Source organism: Trachurus trachurus (assembly GCF_905171665.1).
Source record: "Trachurus trachurus genome assembly, chromosome: 3".
In the NCBI taxonomy this organism is placed as follows: Eukaryota; Metazoa; Chordata; class Actinopteri; order Carangiformes; family Carangidae; genus Trachurus; species Trachurus trachurus.
Window position 1 is genome coordinate 39966154 of NC_139893.1, and position 23071 is coordinate 39989224.

The 23071-nt window shown below is 42.7% G+C and overlaps 1 protein-coding gene across 3 annotated transcripts in view; it reads left to right on the forward strand.

Annotated features, from left to right (window-relative positions):
* The window catches only part of znf609b (zinc finger protein 609b), a 97016-nt gene that overhangs the window by 20221 nt on the left and 53724 nt on the right, over window positions 1-23071 (forward strand). For all 3 annotated transcript variants that reach the window (XM_083993601.1, XM_083993603.1, XM_083993602.1), the window contains exon 2: window positions 7193-8078. In XM_083993601.1, the coding sequence (XP_083849727.1) occupies window positions 7320-8078 (759 nt within the window). In that variant the 5' untranslated portion in view covers window positions 7193-7319. The remainder of the gene's footprint in view (window positions 1-7192; window positions 8079-23071) is intronic.

Sequence of the window (23071 nt, forward strand, 5' to 3'; positions counted from 1 at the left end):
GTTCTGTGTGCGTTTCGCTGCATCAGACCAGAGCCCCGGACATTACGTTCTCATCAGCCAGAGAGTCAATCTGCATATTTCACACTTGTTTTGTTGCTGTCGGTTTGAGTCACACAGCTGCCAGTCCAAGAGACGCAGGAAGGTGCTGCTGCCAGGATTAAAGACCTTTTGGCAACAGTGTTGATGTTTTGAGTTCAGCCTTTTGTGTGGTCAGCCAAAAGGGACTTCATTTATCTTCTAGTTTAGGTTTGTGAATCTTTGAATTTGATCCTAAAATTTAAAAAAAAATGGCTAGGTTTTCATAAAAAAGTAGAGCCCACAATAGAATCATCCAAACCATGCAACACACAGCCTAGTGAAGGTATGGATATGCTTAACCTCAGCTGCTGGTCATGAGCTGTTGACATGTTTAGTGATAGAGACGCTGGCTGACCCACAAACTCCTGATTCCCATCACCTGAACTGACTCGTTGCATTTCTGTTTAGGTAATCAGCTCAAGCACACAATCCAATTACATGGAGGTTACCGTGAGGCTCTGTGGATGGGGACCGGCCTTTTAAATGACCTGCAGAGGGGAAAAAAAAGGGGGATGCACGCTGCCAGCCCCCGCACGCAGAGTTAAAGTTGTTGTCTGCTTGTGTTAGCGTCACAGTTGCTAATTACTCATAACCCATTTGCTTTGTGTCCTATGGGAGAAAAGAAAAACAAGTCTATCGTCTTCTCACACAATGGTTCAGCTTGATTAGCGATGGCAATTGACGATATGCTTTATCACTTCTTTTTCTATATCTGACAGATTTGTCTATGTAGGACGAAACGGGAAGCTGACATAGGCTTTCAGCTTCAGGGTTTTCTCCACTGTGCAGATACAGAATGAGAAGAGGTTGTGGCTTCTCTTTGTAGCTGCACAAAGCAGCAGGAGAGCTGCTAGTGCTTTCAGGATTAGCTTCCCTGCCATGAACAGCAGAGCCACTAGCATCCTCACCACTCAATCCAAATTATTAAAAAAAGATAATATTTTGGCCTTAAATGTCAGACTTTTGGGGTTGACATTTGTGCATCTTCCGATTTTAAGCTTTGAGATAACTTTATTGTCAGTGTAACAAATACACAACAAAATTTAGTTTGGGGTGCTCCAATCGTAAGCGGCACAGAAGTAAGTCAAGATATTATAAGAGTAATAAAGAATAAATTAATAGATAGATAGAATAAGACACATCACTGATGTTATGATGGTAAAAATTGTAATGCACAGTAAGTCGGTATTAAAGGGATAGTTCACCCAAAATTGAAATTGCACTCATTATCTCCTCCCCCTCATGTGGACTAAGGGCTGGGAGAAGTTTCAGAGTCCTCCGTGGCTTCTCTGAGTTACAGGGGGTCTCGGTGTAGCAGTGCATGTCCATATAACGGTTGCAAATGGATACCAACTGTCTTCGTAACAAAAAGACACACCAAAAAACATCCAAATACCTCCATGCTGCAAGTATCTATGTAATGTCCGTCTTGTATTGAAGCCCCGAAATGTGAAACTGTCCTTAAAAAAATTTAATAAGTCTATATTTCAAGCTTGTTTGTAGCGGAAGCTCCTCTTCCCGGCTCGTCAAATTTGGACGTACCAGGGTCCGTCCTCTTCCCAGTTCGTCCAAATTTTTGGTGTGTCTTTTTGTTACGAAGACAGTTGGTATCCATTTGCAACCGTTATATGGACATGTACTGCTACGTCGAGACCCCCTGTAACTCAGAGAAGCCACGGAGGACTCTGAAATTTCTCCCAGCCCTTAGTCCACATGAGGGTGAGTAGATAATGAAATTTCAATTTTGGGTGAACTATCCCTTTAAAGGTCTTAAAGGTCCAGTGTGTAAAATGAGGTGAAAACAGCAACTAGCATTGAGATTCTAGTTTGCAGTGCTCACCCCTCCTGTCGATAAAGTGACGGTGGCCTCCGAGGACCAAAAAACTTGTTTACTACGTCTGAGATGACTGGGAGTATCCAAGGGGGCAGTTGTGGGTCTGAGAAGTGAAGCTCACTTCCGCGTTCAACAAACTGCAATCCCCTCGGCTTCCTCTGGGGCTGGCTCCAGAAGGGAGCAACTCTGAGCCCCATGTTAAAATAGCCGACTTTACAGCTTAAAAAAACATATTTACAGCCTGGTACATTTTATTTTTTTGGTCTCAACCGATAGTTTCTACCCCCGCACACACTCTGAGGGGGGGGAATTTTTTTAAAAACTCTACCGTTTTACTATTATTAGGTTTAAAGTTCTGGCCAATTAGGGCGCAGAAACGTTGAGTGACAGGTCCGGAGACCGCTGCTTTGAGGCCAGTGGGGGGGCTCTCGGCCGGCTAACTGCCGCACCGCTCCAAATATGGCAAGTAGAATCCAACATGGCGCAGTTCAAACCCCCGTAGTAGCGGCACAAAACAGACTCCTCCAAACCAGTGGGTGACGTCACGGTGCTACGGCCATTCTTTTTACAGTCTATGGGAGTATCTCATGGAGCGATGAAGTGAAGATCTAAACGATATGTCTGCTGTTTCCTACTCCTTCTTTCCTTCCGCCTTCTTCTTCGGTGGTTTATTTATGAACGCAAAACGCGCTCTGGCAGACTGCCGTACAAACATGGCGGCGCAAGATGGCGACGCTCTCTAAAGCAAGACCCTTGCTATATGTATAAAAGAATAATTATAAGGCTAAGACATTTTATTTTATAGCTATTTTACACTTTCACAAATATATTCATGGGTAGTAGCTATATTCAGATTTTGCCAATTAACTTCGCCAATTATTACACACTGGACCTTTAACGCAACGAGTGGAGGAAGGAAACATGACCAAAAATGAAGCAAAATACTCTGCCCTGAAATGAATCAAGTGCTTTCAGGTCAAATAGTTGAAATATTCATTCTACCCTATAAGACAAGTGGTAACACAGAAATGAACAGACGTTAACAAACCGTCTTGTAGCCTTGGCCGTTTGGTTTCCTGCTGTAGCTGCGTGTTGGGTGTCGGCCCAGCCCAAATGCTCCTGGATACACTCGCTGTTTAACCGTCTTTGTTTGTCTGAAACACAGAAACTCTGCGATGCAGGGCGGCGAGCAGTTGAGATTCTCAAGGCGTTAAAAAAACAACAGCCTCCTATGTGAACCAGACATTTCCCTCTGCAACTCCACAAGAACAATTTAAAGTAACTTTGGAGCAGCGTTTTTTAGTCCGTAATGAGATTTGGAGCAGTGGGAGCGGAGATGAGACAGTAATCATTATGAATGTGTACATACCTCCATTAAAAAATAAAAACATCATAACGCTGTGCAAGTTTTTATGATTGTAATTATACCAAGAACAATTGTGAGCAAAAGCCTGAACCCAGTTGCACGCCAGTAGCTTTGCATTTTCTTGTGACTAAAGCTTTGCTCCTTTGTTCTAAATGAAGGTGTGTGTTTAAAGATGACAGTTTTGTCAGGTTTTTGGTACTGTGTGCAGAGATTTTTTCATGCTGACACATGTCTGATTTGAGAGTTCATGTGTATTTATTTAACTGTAATTACCTTCTCTACATTCCCACACATACTGTGTATGACAGCATCTGCATTCCCCCAGCGTACGCGCTTATTTTCCACCTTTTCTCTGCGTCTTTCCTCACCTCTCTCTTCACATATAAACAATACGCATAAAATGGCAAAGCAAGTCGTGCATTTGAGTGGGCTCCGGGCCCATCCATACAGATGAAGCTCATAATGTCATTTCTGTTCAATGCACAGATGGCGTTCCTAATAGTCGGATCCAGAAAACAACATCATGCCAGGTCAGATTGTAGTTGTGTTCCACGGTAAATGGACCAGAAATGGCTTTCACCCACCATCGTTTTTTTTTCTTTCTTTTTTTCCTCCACTTTCAAGGCAGAATCACCCTGATGTGGCCTCTGTGATAGATAGCTGAATGAAACTGGATCTGTGAAAAAAGGACAAGCACTCTGGGAGTTGCACAGCCTGCATGCCTTTCGCTCAACGGGGCACTCACTGGGACATTTCCTCAGCGGGGCTTTTTCAAAAGGGGCTTGCGCTGCACTTCCAGCTAAGGGCAGTACAGTAGGTCAACTGCCGATAGAGTTACAACCTCTCTTTTGTGGAGGTGTTGGACAAATTAGACCTCACAACTATTTAGCCAGTCAAACAGGGACAGCTGCAGCGCTCCACCCTCCACAACCTGCCACCGACTGTTGTTCCTTTGGGGAGCCATCTGTGAGGGAAGAGGCAGGCACGGTGATCAAATGATTGTTCAACAGTTTTACCTCTGTCACTGCAGGGGGGTGGGGGTGGGGGGGTGGATGTCCCCCTTAACTGAATCAACACGGGCTCTGTGCATTATCCAGCTGCCATTTTAGACTGTTGTTCTAATGAGAGCTGAGTTCTAGTGGATGTTTTCTGTCAGACAGTGGGAACAATCCAGCCCTCTAAGACCGGAGCATTACAATCTTCAACATAACAGAGCGCTCGTTGTGATTCACATGTCAGCAGAAACCTCTCCCATTACACAGAGCTTCATTTTCTCTTCTTGACTCATAGTCATAAAGCAGAAAATGTGCTGATGTCTCTGGATGTTCTCGCTGTTATTCCAGAAGCTTCATTGACTTGATAAGTCACTCTGTGTTTAGCCACAGCTAATAATCTGCTCATGTCAAGTCAATTCTGGAATCATTTTGAGGTTTAAACTGCGTTGCAACGCTGCGGTTTTTGTCATTTTGTATTGACACAGTTAAATATTGAACAGGTTTAAGGAAGTGGGCGTATTAGCTGGAATAGGTTCTTATTCCTAATGTTTGATCAACTCTTCAGTTAATTTACTGGCAGAGAAATGTGTGGGTTTTTAGGTTGAATCCCATAGCTAGAATGTATTAGTTTTTATGCTGATATTGTGTGTAGGTACTTGTGCAGGGCAGGTACCGTTAATCAGCTTTTTTTTGACTAATTGTTTGCTCTAAAATGCCTGTTAAAATCACAGACAGACCAAGGTTAATCTACTATATTAGCTTGTTTTTATCTGAATTGCAAAACTGCAAAATAATTATTTTTCTAATAACAGAAAAATGTCAAGTCGTAACTTTTGGGAAACAAATCAGCAAACGTTTGACATTTTTGTTTGGATTACCCTCAAAATCGTTGCAGATAAATTCCCAGATAAATTGAATCATCATTTCAGCTCTAGAGTCTAATTGCGGGCGCATTTTGTATGAAGCCATTTTTGCTGTTTAAATGAGGTTACAATGCACTGGGCTGATTATGGATCCATTTAACAGCAAAAGTGTCTGATCCCCATTAGAAGATCTAGGATTTGTTATTTAATCCGTTCAATGTAAAACAAACACACCATGGCTACCAATTAGAAATAGGAACCAGTCTTCATCGTTTTGTTAAGACGATCTTTGGGCCGCTCTCTGGCTGTGTTTTGTCACTCGAGTCTCTGCAGCACAAAGAAAATCATCAGAATTCATTCATGTTTGAAGAGGTATTGATCTGATCACCCTTTCCACCACCCCCGAGCCTTTTGTGCTCAGGCTTCCTCCTCCCTCACGTTCTTCTTTGCCGGAGGAGATGAGAACCACGGATGTGGGTTTTAATTATTTACCTGTGTGTAGTGTCTCCATCTCAGGGGAATGGAAGTGCATGAAAATGGTCTGATTCTTTTTCTGCTACTCCGTCATCCTAATGTTTCAACACTATCAGCACCAGGCTACTTACAACATCTGAAAGGTTTCATTGAACAACTGGACTGAAAAACACTGCAGCGTCTTTGTTTTAAGGTGCAGTGGTGCTAACTCACTGACAACTGGCTGATGCCTCGTAACCATGTGACTTCTACCATCACTTACTTACTGACAGTGCTCATTTACAATCTTACAGTGTTTTGGGACAATGACAAGAATGTGCATGTGTGTCAGTTATGTCTGTCAGTGCAAAAAGCTTTTTAATGGCATTTTTGTATCGTTGCATCACTTTTAACCTACAGCACCCAGCTCACAGAGGACTTTTACTACTTTGAAATTAGAATTTTAAAAAAGTATCAATGATATTGATAAAACATAATACACTGAACATTATAATGTGATATTATTAACACAAATGTTATTTACAAAAGAAACTTTACGAGAAAAAGAATTCCCAGCACAATTGCAGTATTGCAGAATTTTGTTCTTAATTTGCTTGCCTGGTTAAATAAAGGTTAAATAAAAAAATTGTGTATAAGGGGCCGTCCACACAAATTCGAGTTTAGGAGTATCCGTAGAAAAATGTTATCGTTTTGGTATCCTCATGCAAACTACTTCCTGGTCCCTCAGACACTGCGCCTGAAACGCCCTTTAAGGGATTAAAAAAGTAGTCTTGAGTCTTGAATTTTGAATTATTTGATAGTATTTAGATTAACCAAAAAAGGCCTCCAGTCCTCTGAAGACATGCTAATCCCACATGCATTTGATCTGAATTGAGAAATTGAAGTTAGTTCTTGTAGTTCCACATTGAAGACCACAAAATTGTTTTTTTGGGTTTTTTTTTTTTACCCATGTTGATTTACAGTAGGTTTAAAATAGGTTCCAGCCGGTGTGTGTGTACAGGAATGCTGTACTTACCTCCTCCAACAGTTGAAACATGGATGACCTTTGGGCCGTGTTGTGTAAGCAAATACAACAAACCGCTGTTCTCCTGAGACGCCACACCAGCTCATTCATGTTTTAAGCTCCTCTGTTAATGCAAGATTACCATTGTGCTCTGGAGGTTGAAAAGGCACAGCTCAGTAAACCATGTGGGGGTGTGGGGGTGTGGGACCAGCTACTCCTTATTTATCAGCGGTGACACTATCAGCAGCGCCTGGTGAAAAAGGAGAGCCAGTCATTCAGAACAGTGGGGCCACCTTGGCTGTCAGAGCAGGATTTAGGCTACATTTCCCATGGTTGCCATGACGACTGTGGGAAGTGATTATAAAGAGAGGGTTTCGGAGCAGAGCTGTCACACCAGTGGGTATTACCATAGTGGTTTGCGCAGTGATCATCAGAGAATTACTGGCCCATGATCAAACGATTTCTTTTTGGTCTCGTACCCTATGCAATGCTCAGCTCTGGGATGGCGGAGCTGTAGTACTATGATTTCTATGTGTGGGTTTTGGGACTAATGGAACTCTTTTCTCATCTCTCTTCCAGGGAATATGTGGTTAAATGGGACAGGAAGGAGTAGACCGTGAGGATTCTCTAACCCCTGCCCCGGAGTCCCAACCGTCTGAGAGGGTGTCGGACCTCACTGAGGCAATCCTGGGCCGTTGGCACTAAAATGTCCCTAAGTGGTGGCACTGCAGGCGGGAAAGGTGTGGACTCTAATGCGGTGGACACTTACGACAGCGGGGATGAGTGGGATATTGGCGTCGGAAATCTGATCATCGACCTCGACGCTGACTTAGAGAAAGACAAACTGGAGATGTCTGGTACCAAGGACGGCATGGCGGCACCACCCAGTGCAGTGGCGGCGTTGCCGGACAACATCAGGTTTGTTAGTCCGGTGTCTGGCTCTCAAGGCAAGGAAAGCAAATCCAAATACAAGCGCAGTAAGAACTCTAAAGACAATAGTAGCAAAGCTTCAGCCGGGGATGGGGGCAAAAAAGAAAGTACAGGGCGGACTCAGGGGGAGCCCACAGGCACGGCGGCGAGTGCAGGAGCAGCCGGCGGTAATTCCACCTCTGGAAGGAACATGGAGAAGGGGGGCAAAGCCTCCCGAGGTGTTCTGAGTGGGAAAAAAGAGAAAGAAGGGGCTACTGGGAAAAGTAAGAAGGACAAAACAGATGGAGCCCCAGTCGTGGCAATAGCTGCTGCAGAGAAGGATGTTGTGTCTCAAGCCCACGTCGCTTTGGGGAATAGTCGTAACGCGTCCTTTGAGAACACACAATCAACAGACTTGGCAGAAGCCAATCAAATGGGGAATATTGCACTTGAACCTGTTGGGATAGTACCAGCGTTGGCCACAAAAACTGAACCGGAGGAAGTGGAGAATGGGAATGGTGATTGCAAGACATTAAAGAAGGTGAAAAATGAGAAGGTAAGCTTTATCCTTGTGTTTTCTTTTCACGCTGCATGAATGGATCTGGCTTTGTCGTATTTTGTTTGGTTGATTAGACGTTGGTGGTGTTTGTCTTTGTCAAAGACAATTGCTAATTCCAGGCTTTATTGGGGACATGCAGTTGTCAGTTGGCGAGCTGATGTCACAATAAGATAAGTCATTTACTGTTTTAAATACATCAGTGGGGGGAAAGTCAATTATTTTAGTAATTACTCTCTAACAAAAAAGAAAATCCTCATCCAAACATTGTCCTGCTTTGAAAATCCAACTCTAAAAGAAGCTGTGCTAGCTAGTCTGCCACTGTATCTTAGAGAGGTTTTTTTATGAGTGCTGTCAAAGCAACAGCAGTGAAGTTGCATTTGTCTGTGAAAGGTGTCTTTGTGAGTGAATCCAGTAGGACACAATGGGAGTGTAGGGCCGCGGTGTTGACCAGGATGTGCTTTGCGATAGCCTGTCGCTTCCAGCTAGGCTGAGAGATGCACTCCTCTCTCTGGAGCTGTCTTCATATGTGATGCATAAACAAATCCACTGCTGTGTTCTCTTATCACCACATGGTTGCAAAAAAAAAGTGAGTTCTTGATGAGTATGAGCCCGGCTACAGGAAATAGCCCACATAGTGTTTGTTTTCTTTCCCTCTTATCAGTGGAGGCTGGATTCATTTTCAAAGGATGCATAAGTGCCTTGATGTAAAAAAAAAAAAAAAAAAATCTTACACTGTCTTAAAGATAAAAACCAGCCCAGCATGTGTTGCAATTAACCATGGAGGTGTTATGTGCTGCACATGAGCTAGCTAGTTGAGTTGTAGTGTCAGATAGGGAAATGTTCCCATTTGTCACTCTACAATATAATAGATGCTGTCAGCTATATACATCACATTAAGCCTGTGAAGTTAAGTAAATGTCACATCGTGTTCTACTTTTTTTTTTTCCTTCACACAATTTCAACGCTGACATTGTCATACAAGAACAATATAAAGATCCGTGTAGCTGTTCACCCACACTTATCTTGTTCACTCAGAGTTGATCTATCACTGTGTCTATTGTATGCCTCATAGCAGCCTTTTCATGCTCTCGCAGTATAAAAGACAGCAGAGCAGGGAGGTGCTGAGGACTGTTTTTGTCTGTCATCGTGTTCCATTCTTAATCCCACAAGCCCCAGTAATGCCTGGTGGAGCAGTATGTGGGGGAGGGAGCTGGTGCAAAGCACGCCTTCGTCGTTTTTCCTGCTGCTCTGAAAGTGGCGTGGGGGATGGGCTGCGAGGAAGCCTGTTTGATTCCTTTAAAAAACCAGGACACCCAGCCATGAACACAGGCTGCAGAGTCTCCTTGGCGCAAACGCTATGAAAAGAAAAATTTCAGGAAAGTCTTTGTAATCATAATGTACTTAGAATAAAAGGCTTTTGAGGGAGGACCACATGAAGTGGTTAACAGCACTGAATAAAGGAGAGAGGTCATAACTGCTTTCAAATAGCTAACTGAAGAAGAGTATCCTTCAAAAAATGCGATGAAAAAGAATGTGATTATGTTACCACACACACAATTTAGGCTTGAAGAGCAGTTTGAAGGCGGCAATCCCAGTTAATTGATGTGTTAAAGCTGCAACTTATTTTGTTCTCATAAAAGCCTATAAACACATAAAGAGATTTCATTTGGTTTTATTAACATCCCAGGTCGTTTGGACTTTGGAGGCCAGTTGTCCATGTTTACCCTCGCTGCTTATGGAAGACGGGGCAAGGCAGGGTTAAGTAGAACAGTTATAAAGATTGATCCGGCCCAGTAGTTCTGACATCAGTGAGACTGATAATATTTGTACGACCACGACCTTGTCATTTTTCAAACTGGCAAAAGTCAGGTTTAAGATAAGACTTGAGCTGTGATGAATTGAGAACATCCTGGTTGTTAGATGTGTTTTCAGATGACGCCCATTTATCCCACTGAGAGTCGCTCACCAGTTCAACACCCCATAATGCTTCTTAAGCCTGATATATTCACTTTATTTTCATAGCAAATGATCATCCACTAAACATTATAGTCATGACATAAGCAAGAACTGTAGAAAGATGAAAAATATTTGTGGATTTCAACCACTTTAAAGGGATAGTTCAACAATTTGGGAAATTGGCCCATTGCCATTATCCCTATAGTTTTAGGAGTAGGTTTGTTAAAGTATATATTTTTTGGGCTTTTCATGCCTTTATTTGATAGGACAGTTGAGAGAGCCAGGAGACGGTGCAAGCTATTTTTAGAACGGCAGAGCAGAGCCGTGAGCTGCTCAGAGCTACGCTGCTGCTAGCCGGGAACACGCATCAGCGCTTTTGCATGAATTTACCTCTAATGCTGCGTTCACATGGAGACCGGTAAACGGCAGACGGTAAACGGTAATGCTGCTGGATGGAACGGTAAAAACAAACAAACTGTCGGACGGCACGGCACGGCACAACGGCAAGACGTGTCACCATGTTGCTATGACAACGTCAACATACTCATACTCACACGTCACATTCGATTGAGTTTACCGTCGCAGCAGACCGCAAAAGTTATAATATTTGAACTCGGGACAGCATTGCTGTTTGCCGTTGCCGTCCACGGTATTTTTTGCCGTGCTCCCCCAAGTTTAACCGTCGTCCTCTCGTCCACTAACATGAAGTCTGGCATGCCGTCTGCCGTTTACCAGACTCCATGTGAACGCAGCATAAAACAACTCTGTCTGGTAACGTTGTGTTATTATCTCATAGTGTGGTGAATGTGCAGGTCACAACTTGTCCACCAGAGCGTTGTGGAGTTGTTGGATTGTGTATTTGATGAGTTTGATGAGGGAAACCAAGAAATCCCATGAGCCTCTGTAGTGTAGCTCTGAGCAGCTCACGGCTCTGCTCCGCCGTTCTAAAAATAAGATTAATGAAAAATAAAAACAGTCATTGTCATTTAACCACAACTTAATTTGTAATATGTGTGTCGAGGGGAAAGTTGTTTTGGACCAAAGCACGTGTTCCAGCTGTGGCCACTACACACAAACCACAGCTCAGTCCCTGAGACGGAGGTTAGCCATCACTTTCCCACCGGCCACATTCAAAGCAAAGATCACTGCAAACGGCAGACGTAGCAACACAATCTCATTCCTTCATCACACACTAATCACAGCAGCTAGTGTTCTGTGTCGGTCAAATAATGACTTTTTTCATTATTGATTATAAATCTTCACATTTAAAAAGTACAGCAAATATGTGGTGTATTGCCTAATACCCCAAATGGAATTTGACTTTGGAGAAGGTTTCTGGTTTATTATTGATTGATTGACTATGTCAGCGTCCACAGGGTGAGTTCTTCTCTTTGTTTAGTAGAGTTTATTGCAATTGATTAGGATAACATGCATGGAACATGACCACTGAGTTACACTGCTTCACATTAGGGAATCCTACAGAGATGTTTCTGGTTTGTAGCGCCTTGTGGCAGCCTTGTGAATATAATTGTTGAGGCTTGTACAATGCCAAAAAACATTTTGCTCTTTAACTTGTTAATATTCTAATGTGATATATGTACACAACTCCTCCTGCGCCTACTCTAAATGTTTGTTTCATGTGTATATTAGGATTAATTGCACAGAGTAGTGGCACAAACCCGCATTTTTGTAGAAAACAGTTACAGCTGGGGAAGTACATTTGGAAAATTTGTCAGCCTCATTACAGCCTATCTGTTCATTTAAGAGAAGTAGCTGTCTCATGTCCATGTGTAATCCGAGCATTAATCAGTATGTGTCTCAGTAGCAATCTGGCTCTCCGTGGTGGAGGTGTAATAGCGGGGCTACATTGTCGGTGTCCTAAGTTAAAGCTCCCTAAAGCTTTGGCTCTCGGATGCTGAATAAATCATCTCTACTTCCTTTCGTACAAGTGCTAACCACCTCTGAGTGTGTCTCACTCTCCCACCTCTCATTATACAAATCTAGAGGAGTAAGGCATTCATCAGCTCCCTCAATGTGCCACTGGCCTTGATAAATGGAGCAGCTCTCATGGAAAATTACATTGGCAATGTTACTTTGAAAGGGGGGGAGAGAGGGGGTGAGAGAGAGAAAGAGAAAGGGAAGGCTGCACTTGAATGAAAGAGCACAGCCACCGCTCCGCATTGCTGCTGATGTCCAGCTCTGGGAGTGGAGGATCTCATGAGAGCTCGCTGGAGTTCTTTCTCTCTCTCTGCCTGTGCCTGACTGACTGTTGCTATTGTGTTACAGCTCATTCCTTTAAAGCAGTGCCAGGGCTTTTAAAGGCTCTGGAATAGAAGAGAGATTGTGACTTATTTTAAGAAGTGGAGCAAATTACATCAAGAAGCTCACTACAAAGTGAGGCCGATGGCTTTACCTGCCCGTGTTCTAGTGGAGCTCATTTCTGTTGAGATGAGCGGAGTCACTGCTTTGTTAACAGAGCAATTACACCTGAGAATTAAGAAGACATCCACTTTCTTTCACATCCTCCTCACGGGAGTGTTGTTGTTTTTTTTTACACTACATCTTGCACAAACATGTATCTCGGGGTTTATTCAGACATGTGGCTCCTTTTGCTTTGTTCCGATTCACAGGCTAAAACGGATACATTTGTTGCATTTTTCTTTTAGGGGGTTTGTCCAAAGTTGTAAACAAACGCCATGGCCAAAAACAACTGTTCTCTCATTGGTCAGAAATCTTACCCAGGAAGGAGGAGGAGTTAACCCAGGAAAAACCAAAACCGTTGTAGAAGCTAAAATATCTTTTGACTGCCATTTTGCTTTAGGTTTTCCATCATTGCGTTGACACAGTGAGAGGGTGTGGTCATTTTCTTTTATTGTGTGTGGTGACGGGAGTTTTGAACACAAAGGTAGAGAACTAGAAGCTCATATATTTTTTGTTGACCGTCAATTCACCATCATTTCCCTTTACCATCTCACCATTATCATTATTATTACTTGTTGAAAGGCACATATTATTTTTCCCTTGTGCTAGAACTGCATGTTGGCTCTTTTTGATTTGTGTTGCAAACAACACTTTAAACTAGGCCTGGGACGATAATCAATAAATCAATTAATCGCACGATAAATGAAAATGAACTCGATAGTTTTTCCGGCCTCGATAAATCGCCATGTGCGCACGTATTTGTTTTCCTGGTCTCTGGCCTCCAACCAGGCTGGATGACAAGAGGCTTCACTCTGTGCATCGGTCTCAGCACCTGGGCGTTTGTTTTGCAGAATGAAAGGAGTGAGCCCTCTTTTCAGTCATCCAGGATCTTTGTTTCCCAGAATGCATTTGGCAGCAACCGGCAGCGCTAGCTGTAAAGCTAAGCAGCTAAAAGCTATTTTACGTAATTCTCGCTGTAGCGCTGTTAACACGTCACTTTTTAAAGTTTTAATATTTTTTCATGCGAGAAAGTCACAGTTTAGATCCCCAGTCTGTGGTCAGTTTATCCCTTTTACAGTCTATGGTTTATCGGATCCACATATCGCCCGACGTTTTTGGAGCTACTGTGGTAGCAGCGAGCAGGAGGAGCGGGGCTTCCCACAGTCTGCAGCCGTCTGCAGCAGCTCACGGGCCGGTCAACCTCCGTCATTGGGGGGAGAAAACGAAGAAAACTTATCAGCAGGTTTTTAGAGGTTTACCTCCGGCTGGTTTAATAGTTTTTAGGAGATAAATGCTAGTCTCATTGATGAAATCTTACATCTGTGGAAGTCACATTAGTTTGTTTGAATGAAAAGTGAAGCTTCAGGTGTATAACGTTATTGGACAGAAGAGCTGCACTGCACTGTTTATTATTTTTTGTTTATTTTATTTATTTAGGATAGTAGCTATATAAGTTCTTGTCATTCCAATTACAATTGTTGAAAAGAAAATACTCATGAGAAATAAAAGTTGATTGCATTTAAAAGGGTCTACTTACATTATTATGAAATATTATTATTATATTAGTGGTTAATTTGTTCTCAAAAAAATGTGTCAATAATATCGTTTATCGTCAATAATTTGTGGGACAATATATCGTCCAGCAAAATTTATTATCGTCCCAGGCCTACTTTAAACTGATCAGGGACCCTTGGAGTTTTGGGACGCATCACTAAACAGCTTTAAGTTCCTCAGCGGCTGAAGTTTGTTGAAAGACAGCTGCAACAACATCAGCAGTGTGTGTGGCTAGTTTGGATTTTTGAGTCATTTGTGTAGGATTGCTTCGTCGATCAGGTTCTGGCTGCTAACCGACCGCTCTGGGGCTTGAATGGAAGCGAACCGAGACCGCTCCTTCTCGGCGATCTTGGCCTGTGCGATTGCTGTGCATACATACGGCCAAACCAACCGATCTTTGGGGTTAAACGCTCCCTGTTTGGAACAGCTGCTCCAAACCAGCCCGGTGTGAGTACACAGCCATAAGCGTTTCACTCTTACCTACGTTTCCACTCTTCAGAGATTGTATTAAGCTGCCAGCGCTCTGTCCAGACCCCCGTCCATCCACGCACTTCCAGTGTGATATTAGGGGGTTGCTGTGTCCGACCATTTCTTGTTACTTTCTAAAAACGGCCGGTTGGACATTCACACCCACTTTGCACTGTGTTTTGTCAGCCGTGCAGCAGTGAAACAGGAGCTCCAGCTCCCCTCTCTCTTTTTCATTTCTTACACAATATTCTTTTATGTACAACCCACTACAGCAGCATGCCGTGCCTTCCAGCACCTCAGGGTTTTCAATGCAGTCGGAAGATGCATCATACAAACTAGTTGTGCTTGGTAATAACCTGACCTGTACACACATCAAGGGAGGAATCTGGTCTGGGCTGCATTCAATCTGATGATGGATGATGAAAATATTCTTCAGTATTGTTTATCACGTCAATGCATGACCACAGAATAGCTCAGATTTTAAAGAGATAGTTCAACATTTTGGCAAATTAGCCCATTGCCATAATCCCTATAGTCATAGCAGTAGGTTCGTTACCTTTAATTGTCGGTGCAAACTATTTAAAGAACGGCGGAGCAGAGCCGTGAGCTGCTCAGAGCTACGCTACGGAGGCTCATGGGATTTCTTGGTTTCCCTCATCAAACTCATCAAATACACAATCCAACAACTCGACAACGCTCTGGTGGACAAGTTGTGACCTGCACATTCACCACACTATGAGATAATAACACAACATTATGAGACGGAGTTGAACAGCTCGCGGCTCTGCTCCTCCGTTCTAAGAATAGCTTGCACCGACGCTTAAAGGGAACTATAGGGATTATGGCAATGGACCAAAATGTTGAACTATCCTTTAAAGTTTTTAATCACAGCTGATTTGGACTCACCTCTTTTTAGACGCAACATTCTTTCCCCGTAGAAAGATGACAACACATAGAAGTATGAATCACGTACAAGGCTCTGCTTCATAGCTGTCGTTGCCTCTGCGTATGTGGAGCGTTCACCCTCAGGGAGTCCCTCACTACCGCAGGAAGAAAACATTTGACACTAATTGTTTTCCACGTCTGCCTTCACAATACACTGAAATGTTTTGAGCTTGTAGGCAAAACAAAACACTAGACCGCATCAAGTATTAAAAAAAAAGTCAAGTCAAATCAAGGAAGTTATTAGCATGTTGACTATTTAGTTATTTTTAACTCATGAGCACTTGTCAGAATGCATGTAAGACTGTAGTAATGTTAACATTTGCTATGTCTTTTATATTTTCATTAAGTCTAAATGTCCATGTCCTATTGATTCTACTTTTCCCGGGAGGCTACCATGAATACCATGCATACCATACATATTCAAGGTTTACAGTGTCTTATCCCTCACTGACATGCCAGTGCAAATCAAAATAGTAAAAAGCATGCTGCAGCCGGTCTGCTCGTAGATCATAGTTCAACACTCCTGCGTCTTCACTCCAAAACAATTTGCAGATGCACATTGCTGCGTCGCCGAGTCCTCGACCTCGGCGCCCAGAAGAGAATGGATACAGCATCAGAACCCGTTAAGAGCGCGGCTCCTCGGCCCACACAGCGGACCACCGATTCACAAGGTCAATTAGGAGAAGAATGCACTGGCCCACAAAGTTTATAGTCCTGTTGCACAGGAAATCACTGTCCAGACGCACCACATGTTTCTTTGTTTGGAAATATTTCATCCTGGAACCAGGTCTTTCCAGTCTGCATGTAGTCACCTGGACTGCAGTCAATGTTGAGTGTTTTTTCTTTTTTTGGTTCCCTATCTCTCGGCCTTGTGAAGGTTTTTTTGGATTTGCTGTCACTTCTGATGTTGAGTTATAAAGATAGCTGGCTTTTAGCACAAGTACAGGCTGCCATATTGAGAGTGTTGAGGTGGGAGTGAGCAGAACTGCTTTTAGTCCTAAAAAATACTGACATTCTGCAGTGAGAGCCTCATTGGCAATCTGTCATCCACCTTTTGATGTTTTTCCCCCCAAAGTTCTCACTAAAAGGTGGATGCTTCATGTAAAAGATGTTCCATTCACTATGATTTTACAAAGAAATGTAGCATTAATAGAAAAGTCTTTTAAGTCCATTTTCCTGAACTCATAAAAAGGTGCTTATTGTTGCTTTTTATCAGACGGATGTAATTATTCAGTGAGTAATACCACTCTGACTCCTACTTTTTATTTCCATTACCTTTTATTTATCATAATCTGAGACTGACTCATTTGTATTTCGCAACATTAAACAAATTCAACTTCTTTACACAATATATTTATGATGTATGTTGTGTTTTTCAGCTTTTGATGCGTGAAAAGTCTTTTTTGCAGCAGCAGCAGAGATCAGAGAGTTTTGTCTTGAAATATACTGTAACACAATATGACTTCAGTTCTCTCCCAATAATCCCAAACACCAGCCACAGAACATAATGGGAGGTGAAAGCCTCTGGCGTTCAGCCTATTGGAACTTATAGTGGTTTATTTTGACACTGGTATCGTTTTTAGAAATTTGATCTGACCTTCTGTTTTCAACCCCAAATATTCCTACATAATAAAAGCACCACCCTTCATTAAGAATTGATGTCTGGATTCTGGACAGGGACAGAAAACACAGGCCCTGCCTGTACAAAAAGCAATCACTGGTCTGTCAAACAAAGCCTCTGTCATGCTTTGTCTTTTTCTCCTTCCCCCGTCTTTTCTCTCCCAAAGCTTTCCACAAGGTGTGTTGTGTGCTGCGTCTGGCTGGATCAGCTCGCTGCGAGGGGGGAGGCATGCGTGGGGGGAAGGGAGCGAAGGCTTGTACAACTAATTCAGCTCATGAAAGACTTATGCAGCAAGAGCAGCTGTCTTCCATTGTCAGCCTGCAAATTTCCAGCGTGCCTCATTTCGCCTCTCAATGCGTGAGTAGAAAGAGAAGCAAGGGGAGGGGAGAGAGCAGAGAGAGGAAACAAACCCAAATAAGTAGGAAGGGAAGAAAACAAACAAGGAAAGAGAGAGGCAGATATCCAGACTGGATGGTATAGGCCTGCTTCGCTATTTTTTTTTTTCTATTTAAAAAGCGTGGTGGGTGTGCGGTTGGACCGGGGTCTAATAATAAACCATGAGCCTATTCAGACCCAGTGTGCAGTATGCAGACAGATAAAAAAGGCTCTGCTGTGGTGAGGGTGGGGGAGAGAGAGAGAGGGCAAATGAGGGGTAAGAGGGGGAGGAGGGGTAAAGAACTGCCTGAGATTAGGGCGAGGAGGGAGGGAGGGGGGGTTGAACAGTGTTATGAATGGATAGAGTCTTTAACCCCCCCAACACACTGAATAGTTTGTCACAGGCTGCTGCGGCTGTATGTGGAATGAGAGGAGCTGGCTGAGAGCTCTTGGATTCCTGAATCCTTGAGGCATGTGGTCTGATTAGCAGAACAAAACCCACACAGTGGGGAGGAGCAGACGTGACCCCCCCCTCCTCTCCTCTCCTCTCCTCTCCTCTCAACACACACACACACACACTCAACTGGAATTTTCTAGCAGCGAGGGAAGAGGTGGCTCAGAGTTTGTACTGCCTTGCTACGGTTGTAAAAGACAGGGTTCCTACACAAGTATGGAAAGTATGGAAAACTATGGGATTTGATTTTATACATTTCCAGGTCTGGAAAAGTATGGAAAATGGAAACTATTGTATGGAAATAATAATAATCTTAATATTTATCTGGGTTTGGTCTCATCTGAAGTTATTTGGGTTAATTATTTTGTATGCGCTATTGTACCTAGCTACAATCTCCAGGAAATTATTTGGTGTTTTAATGAAAACAAACGATAAATTGCATGCTTTTTTTTATATTATGCACATCTATTTACTCAAATATTACAAATAACTTGAGTTTTTTTACCGGGAAGTCTGGAAAAAGTATGGAATTTGGAAATTTCAAATGTGTAGGAACCCTGAAAAGAGTTTGCAGCCAATGTTTGGGGATTTCTCACTTGTGTCTGAAGGCTTTGTCTCTGCACAATCTCCATTGTTTAGTCCATGTGAAAAGAATTTCCTCCCCTTAATTCTGCGCTAACAGTAGTTGGACCCTCCAGTTTGGATGTTTTCTGGCCGACATGTTAAAGTAATCATCAATATTGAAACAGGTTTGACCATGAAGGGGCTTGATGAAAAACACTCCCAGTGCACCATCTCTAACTGCCTGTGAAAGGTTTTCTAGTTTAACAAAGAGGAAGTTAACAGCAAGGCAGTGTTTGAGCAAGAGTGATTATAGAGAGGATTACGTTTCTTGCCCCCCCCTCCTCCTCCCTAATACTTTTCTAAGGGGATTGTTTGCAGCCAGTTTGTTAAATGGAACAAGTTCGGGGGGGAATCACAAATGTTTCTGCAGTGAAACTCTTTACCTCATGGCACCCTTGCTCGCCTTTCTTGGATTTCTCAGTTTATAAAACACCAGGAAAGTACCCAACACATTCTCCTCCAGCCCAGTGTGAGGTCATTACATGTCTTGTTTTGTCTAACCACAAGTCCACAATCAAAAACATTCACATTTTTTACTATGCAACACAAAGCTGCAAATATCCACAGCTGAGAACTGAAAAACATCTCTTTTTTTTTAGCAATCAATCGTGTTTGAAATGCTTACTTTAACAGTGTTGTGGGTAACGCGTTGGAGTAACGAGTTAGAGTACTTTAATTACTTTTTTCATGTAACGTAACGTGTTAGTTTCGTGAGTTGAGCAATCAGTAACTGCGTTATTTAAAAAAAAAAGTAATCTGTTACTTTTCTCCGGATGAGGAAAGGAAAATCCCGACTGCAGCCTGCTTTTTGTCAGACAGTAGACTACTGTGGAACCTGCGGATGTGTCAGCTGAGGCGCAGCGCTGTGATGCGTCCGTGTGTGTGTGTGTGTGTGTTTCAATTCGCCAGCGAAAAGGACAAGAACATAACGGTAAAATGCACTCTGCGTTGGTGAAAAGCTTCTGTCGACCGCAAAAAATCCACTTCCAATTTAAGGGCCCATAGATCATCTCCACGTACGGACCTGCTTCTCCAGCAGCAACAAGCAGCCCGGGCCGGCTCTCAGTGCTTGCTGCTTTCAGCAGCTCAGTTCTCCCCCGGTCCAGCCCAGATCTCTACTCCATAGCTGCCGTAGCAGCAGTGTGATACCAGTACATTCAACCGCATTTTTAACTTTTATTACACACAAGGTAGGGAGTAGGGAGTAGGGAGTAGGGAGTAGGGAGTTCACATCTCGCCAGCCTCCCTCCTCTCCACACGTGAGTCCTCCATTAAAACTGACAGACAGATCGAGCAGTGAAGCCGCTGAGAGGGATTCACTGCAACTCCTGAATTTTGATCATATGTTCTGTGATCAAAAAAAAAGAAAGAAATTAATAATAATAATAATAATAATAATAATAATAAAACGCTATGTGGCATATTTCTGACTGTCTTTCCTGTTATTGTTATCCTGTAGAGTTAATTTGGTTGGATGACTGATGTTATTCGTCAGGACTCTGTGTGTCTGTCAGTTAAGTTGCAGCATGTGCCAGGCGCTGCAAAAGACTTTTCATTTTTGGTAACGCATGAGTACTCTTAATGCGGTACTTTTATTCATAGGTAACGCTGTAACGTAACTGATTACTTTTAATTGATGGTAACGTTGTAACCTAATTAACTACTTTCCAAAGTAAAAAAAAAAAAAGATTCGGTAACTGGTTTAAGTGAAATAGCAGGGCAAACACAATACTTGTGTTTGAATGGGAAAGAATGAGATCATGTCTGAAGCTAAACACAACTGAGTTTGTGTTTTCCCTCAACGAACTGCATGTCTTCATGAGCTAGTATTCATCAGTCATTTCCTTCAGTTTGATGGGGAAATGTATTGTTGTCTTCTACAGGGCCCCAGGTTTAAGCTGTTTCATCCAGGCAGGTCATATACAATCAAAATGCAAAATACCATAATAGATTCATTTGATCCAGGAAGTCTTTTTTTTGGCCTACCTAAGGATATTTGCACAGCCAAATGCTAACTGTATCTCTCTCTACTCTGTTCTGTGCACCAACTCCCACTGTGTGATTATCTGTAATTACCCTAAAAATACTACTTAGCTGTATAGCCTTTTGGGAAAATAACTGGACGCATTTGCTCGCGGCTTGTTTGAATGTTTCGGCAGTGGTGGTGTAGTTTCATTAGAGTGTCTCCTGAGGTGCTGGACAGCAGAGAGCCTGCAAGGAGAAGCCTTCTCACTGATGTCCATTCTCTCAAGAGGTGGTATGTGTGTTTAGTCCAACATCATCATCAATTCTACATTTTTTTGAAAATGAAAAGCAAAACTCATCATCCGAACCGAAATCGCATTTTGCGATCACAAGCTAATCACAACATCTACCTTCTGATGTCCCCCCCCCCCCCCCCCCCCCCCATTCTCACTAAAAGGTGGATTTATTAATGTAAAGGATGTTCCATTCACTATGATATTACAAAGAACTGTAGCGTTAATAGAAAAGTCTTTTGAGTCCATTTTTCTGAAACTCATAAATTGGGTGCTAATAAACCCTGAGATACAAATGTTATATTGTTTCTCCTTTATCAGACCACTGTAATTATACTTTTTATTTCCATTAGGTTATTTATCATAATCTGAGACCAACTTGTTTGTATTTTGTAGCATTAACAACATTTTTTTGAAAATGAAAAGCAAAACATATCACCCCAACTGAAATCGCATTTTGCAATCACAAGCTAATCACAAGTTAAAGGGACAACGAGGAGTTTCTATTTGGTTATAAAAAAGTCTCATATTAATGTGGATGAATCTACGTTACCACTTGTTAATGGGCCCATTTTCGATAAATATATGGTTTTGTCTCTATGGTTATTTTGTTATTATTAGTGGTGGTGGAAATGCTGGTCGAGCCGACCAGCGTTTCTTTACTTTCGGTTTTGTGGTGAGTCATGAGAATAACACCGCCGAATCACCGTTTATGGTGGGAACTACGATGGTATGTGATCGTCTTCCAACCTCTGACTTTAATTCTTGATGAATGAAAACATGAGTCTGTCTTGCGCCGGTCAAAGAATTTCACGGTGCGCGGAGGCTCATAAATGTAGTGTGAAAACACTTCGCTTTTCCAAAACTCCTTGTTGTCCCTTTAACTAGTAGTTACTGCACAGCCTCAGCTAGCTAGCCAAATGCTCAGTAACAGATAACACCATTGTGATAGATAAGGATTACGTCAAAGAGGAAACTTAAAGCCAAAAAAACCTTGCAGGCTTTTCAGACAGCCACATACTGGAGAAAGAGACTAGTAACATTGAGTGGTCTTCCCAGTCAGCAGCGTTAGCCCATGCAGCCATGGCTAGAAGCAGCCAGCCATCCAGCTCTGGGTGAAGCTGTTAGCCCAACAGCTGTCGGCCCCAACAAGTTTCCTGGCCGAACCCCTGATGTTTATCTTCTGGCTATATGAGATATTTATGTTTTTACAGTCGCACACTCTTTTTACTGTCAGCTCCTGTTACACACAACTAGGCTTGTCATTTTACACACAGTTAAACCCTCAGAGAGGTAGACAACTGAGCAAACACACATAATGGCTAATCCATTTTCTTATCTGTCAGATGGTGTTGTTTGGGGGCGGTAGGTTGTTGTTTTCTGGCTGAGGAGGTTCTTTGGGTTTATCCCTCTCATTACATTTTGCTGGATGTCAAAAGACTGTCTGCCAAAAATAGAGCAGCCGTCCACATTTCAGCAAGAGAAATTGAAGAAGCAAGTTAGGTCATGTGTGAGCCTTCCTCTGCACTCCGTCTTGCCTAAGAGCCAAACTGAGAGGTCAGCCTCGAGAGCAGAGCTTTTACACAAGCTTCGCTCTAATCCACTGACTATCTTGCCCATTTGGAGCATAATTGAATATCATCTGTTTAAACAGAAATAACTGCCTCTCCTATATTAAAAAAGAATTTAGCAACATAGAGGTCTGCTACTTTCTTTCATTCATGACAAGTGTGCATCTGAGATTTGCTTCAGCGTGTGTGTGTGTGTGTATGTGTGCGAGACTGTGCATGCATGCTTCCAAGCTTGGAAGTACAGATCTGAGATGAAAGGATTTTCTTTCCCATTCTAATCCACACAGACAGCCAGGCCCTTGTGATTATTCCTGCCCCCTTTTCTCCACTCATCTCTTTGAATGCAGGGCCTTTCTAATTCACCCTAAAAAGGGTTTCAAAAGGGGATTATAGCGCTGATAGAAATTAAAGGGAGAACACGTCCGTCCTTTGGGACCAATGTCAAACATTCATGATTCGTTGGATGCTCTGGGCTGCGCACAATATAGCACTGAAATTGGAGCAGTGGTGACTGGTTTGGATTTGACAGGTCTCTCTTTAATACCAAACTACTGGTAAAATGATTTATTGACAATATATGTGATAGGTCGTAAATGTGTTGTCATTTTTGTTTTGTTGATCCGTGCAATGCAGACAGCACCGAGAGCTGAGCGTCTACATGCAGTGTGTTGGTCTACAGAACTTCCCTTTACGCTGTAGATAAAAGAGTAACGTCTTTCTCCGAGGCTTTTTCCCAACTGTGG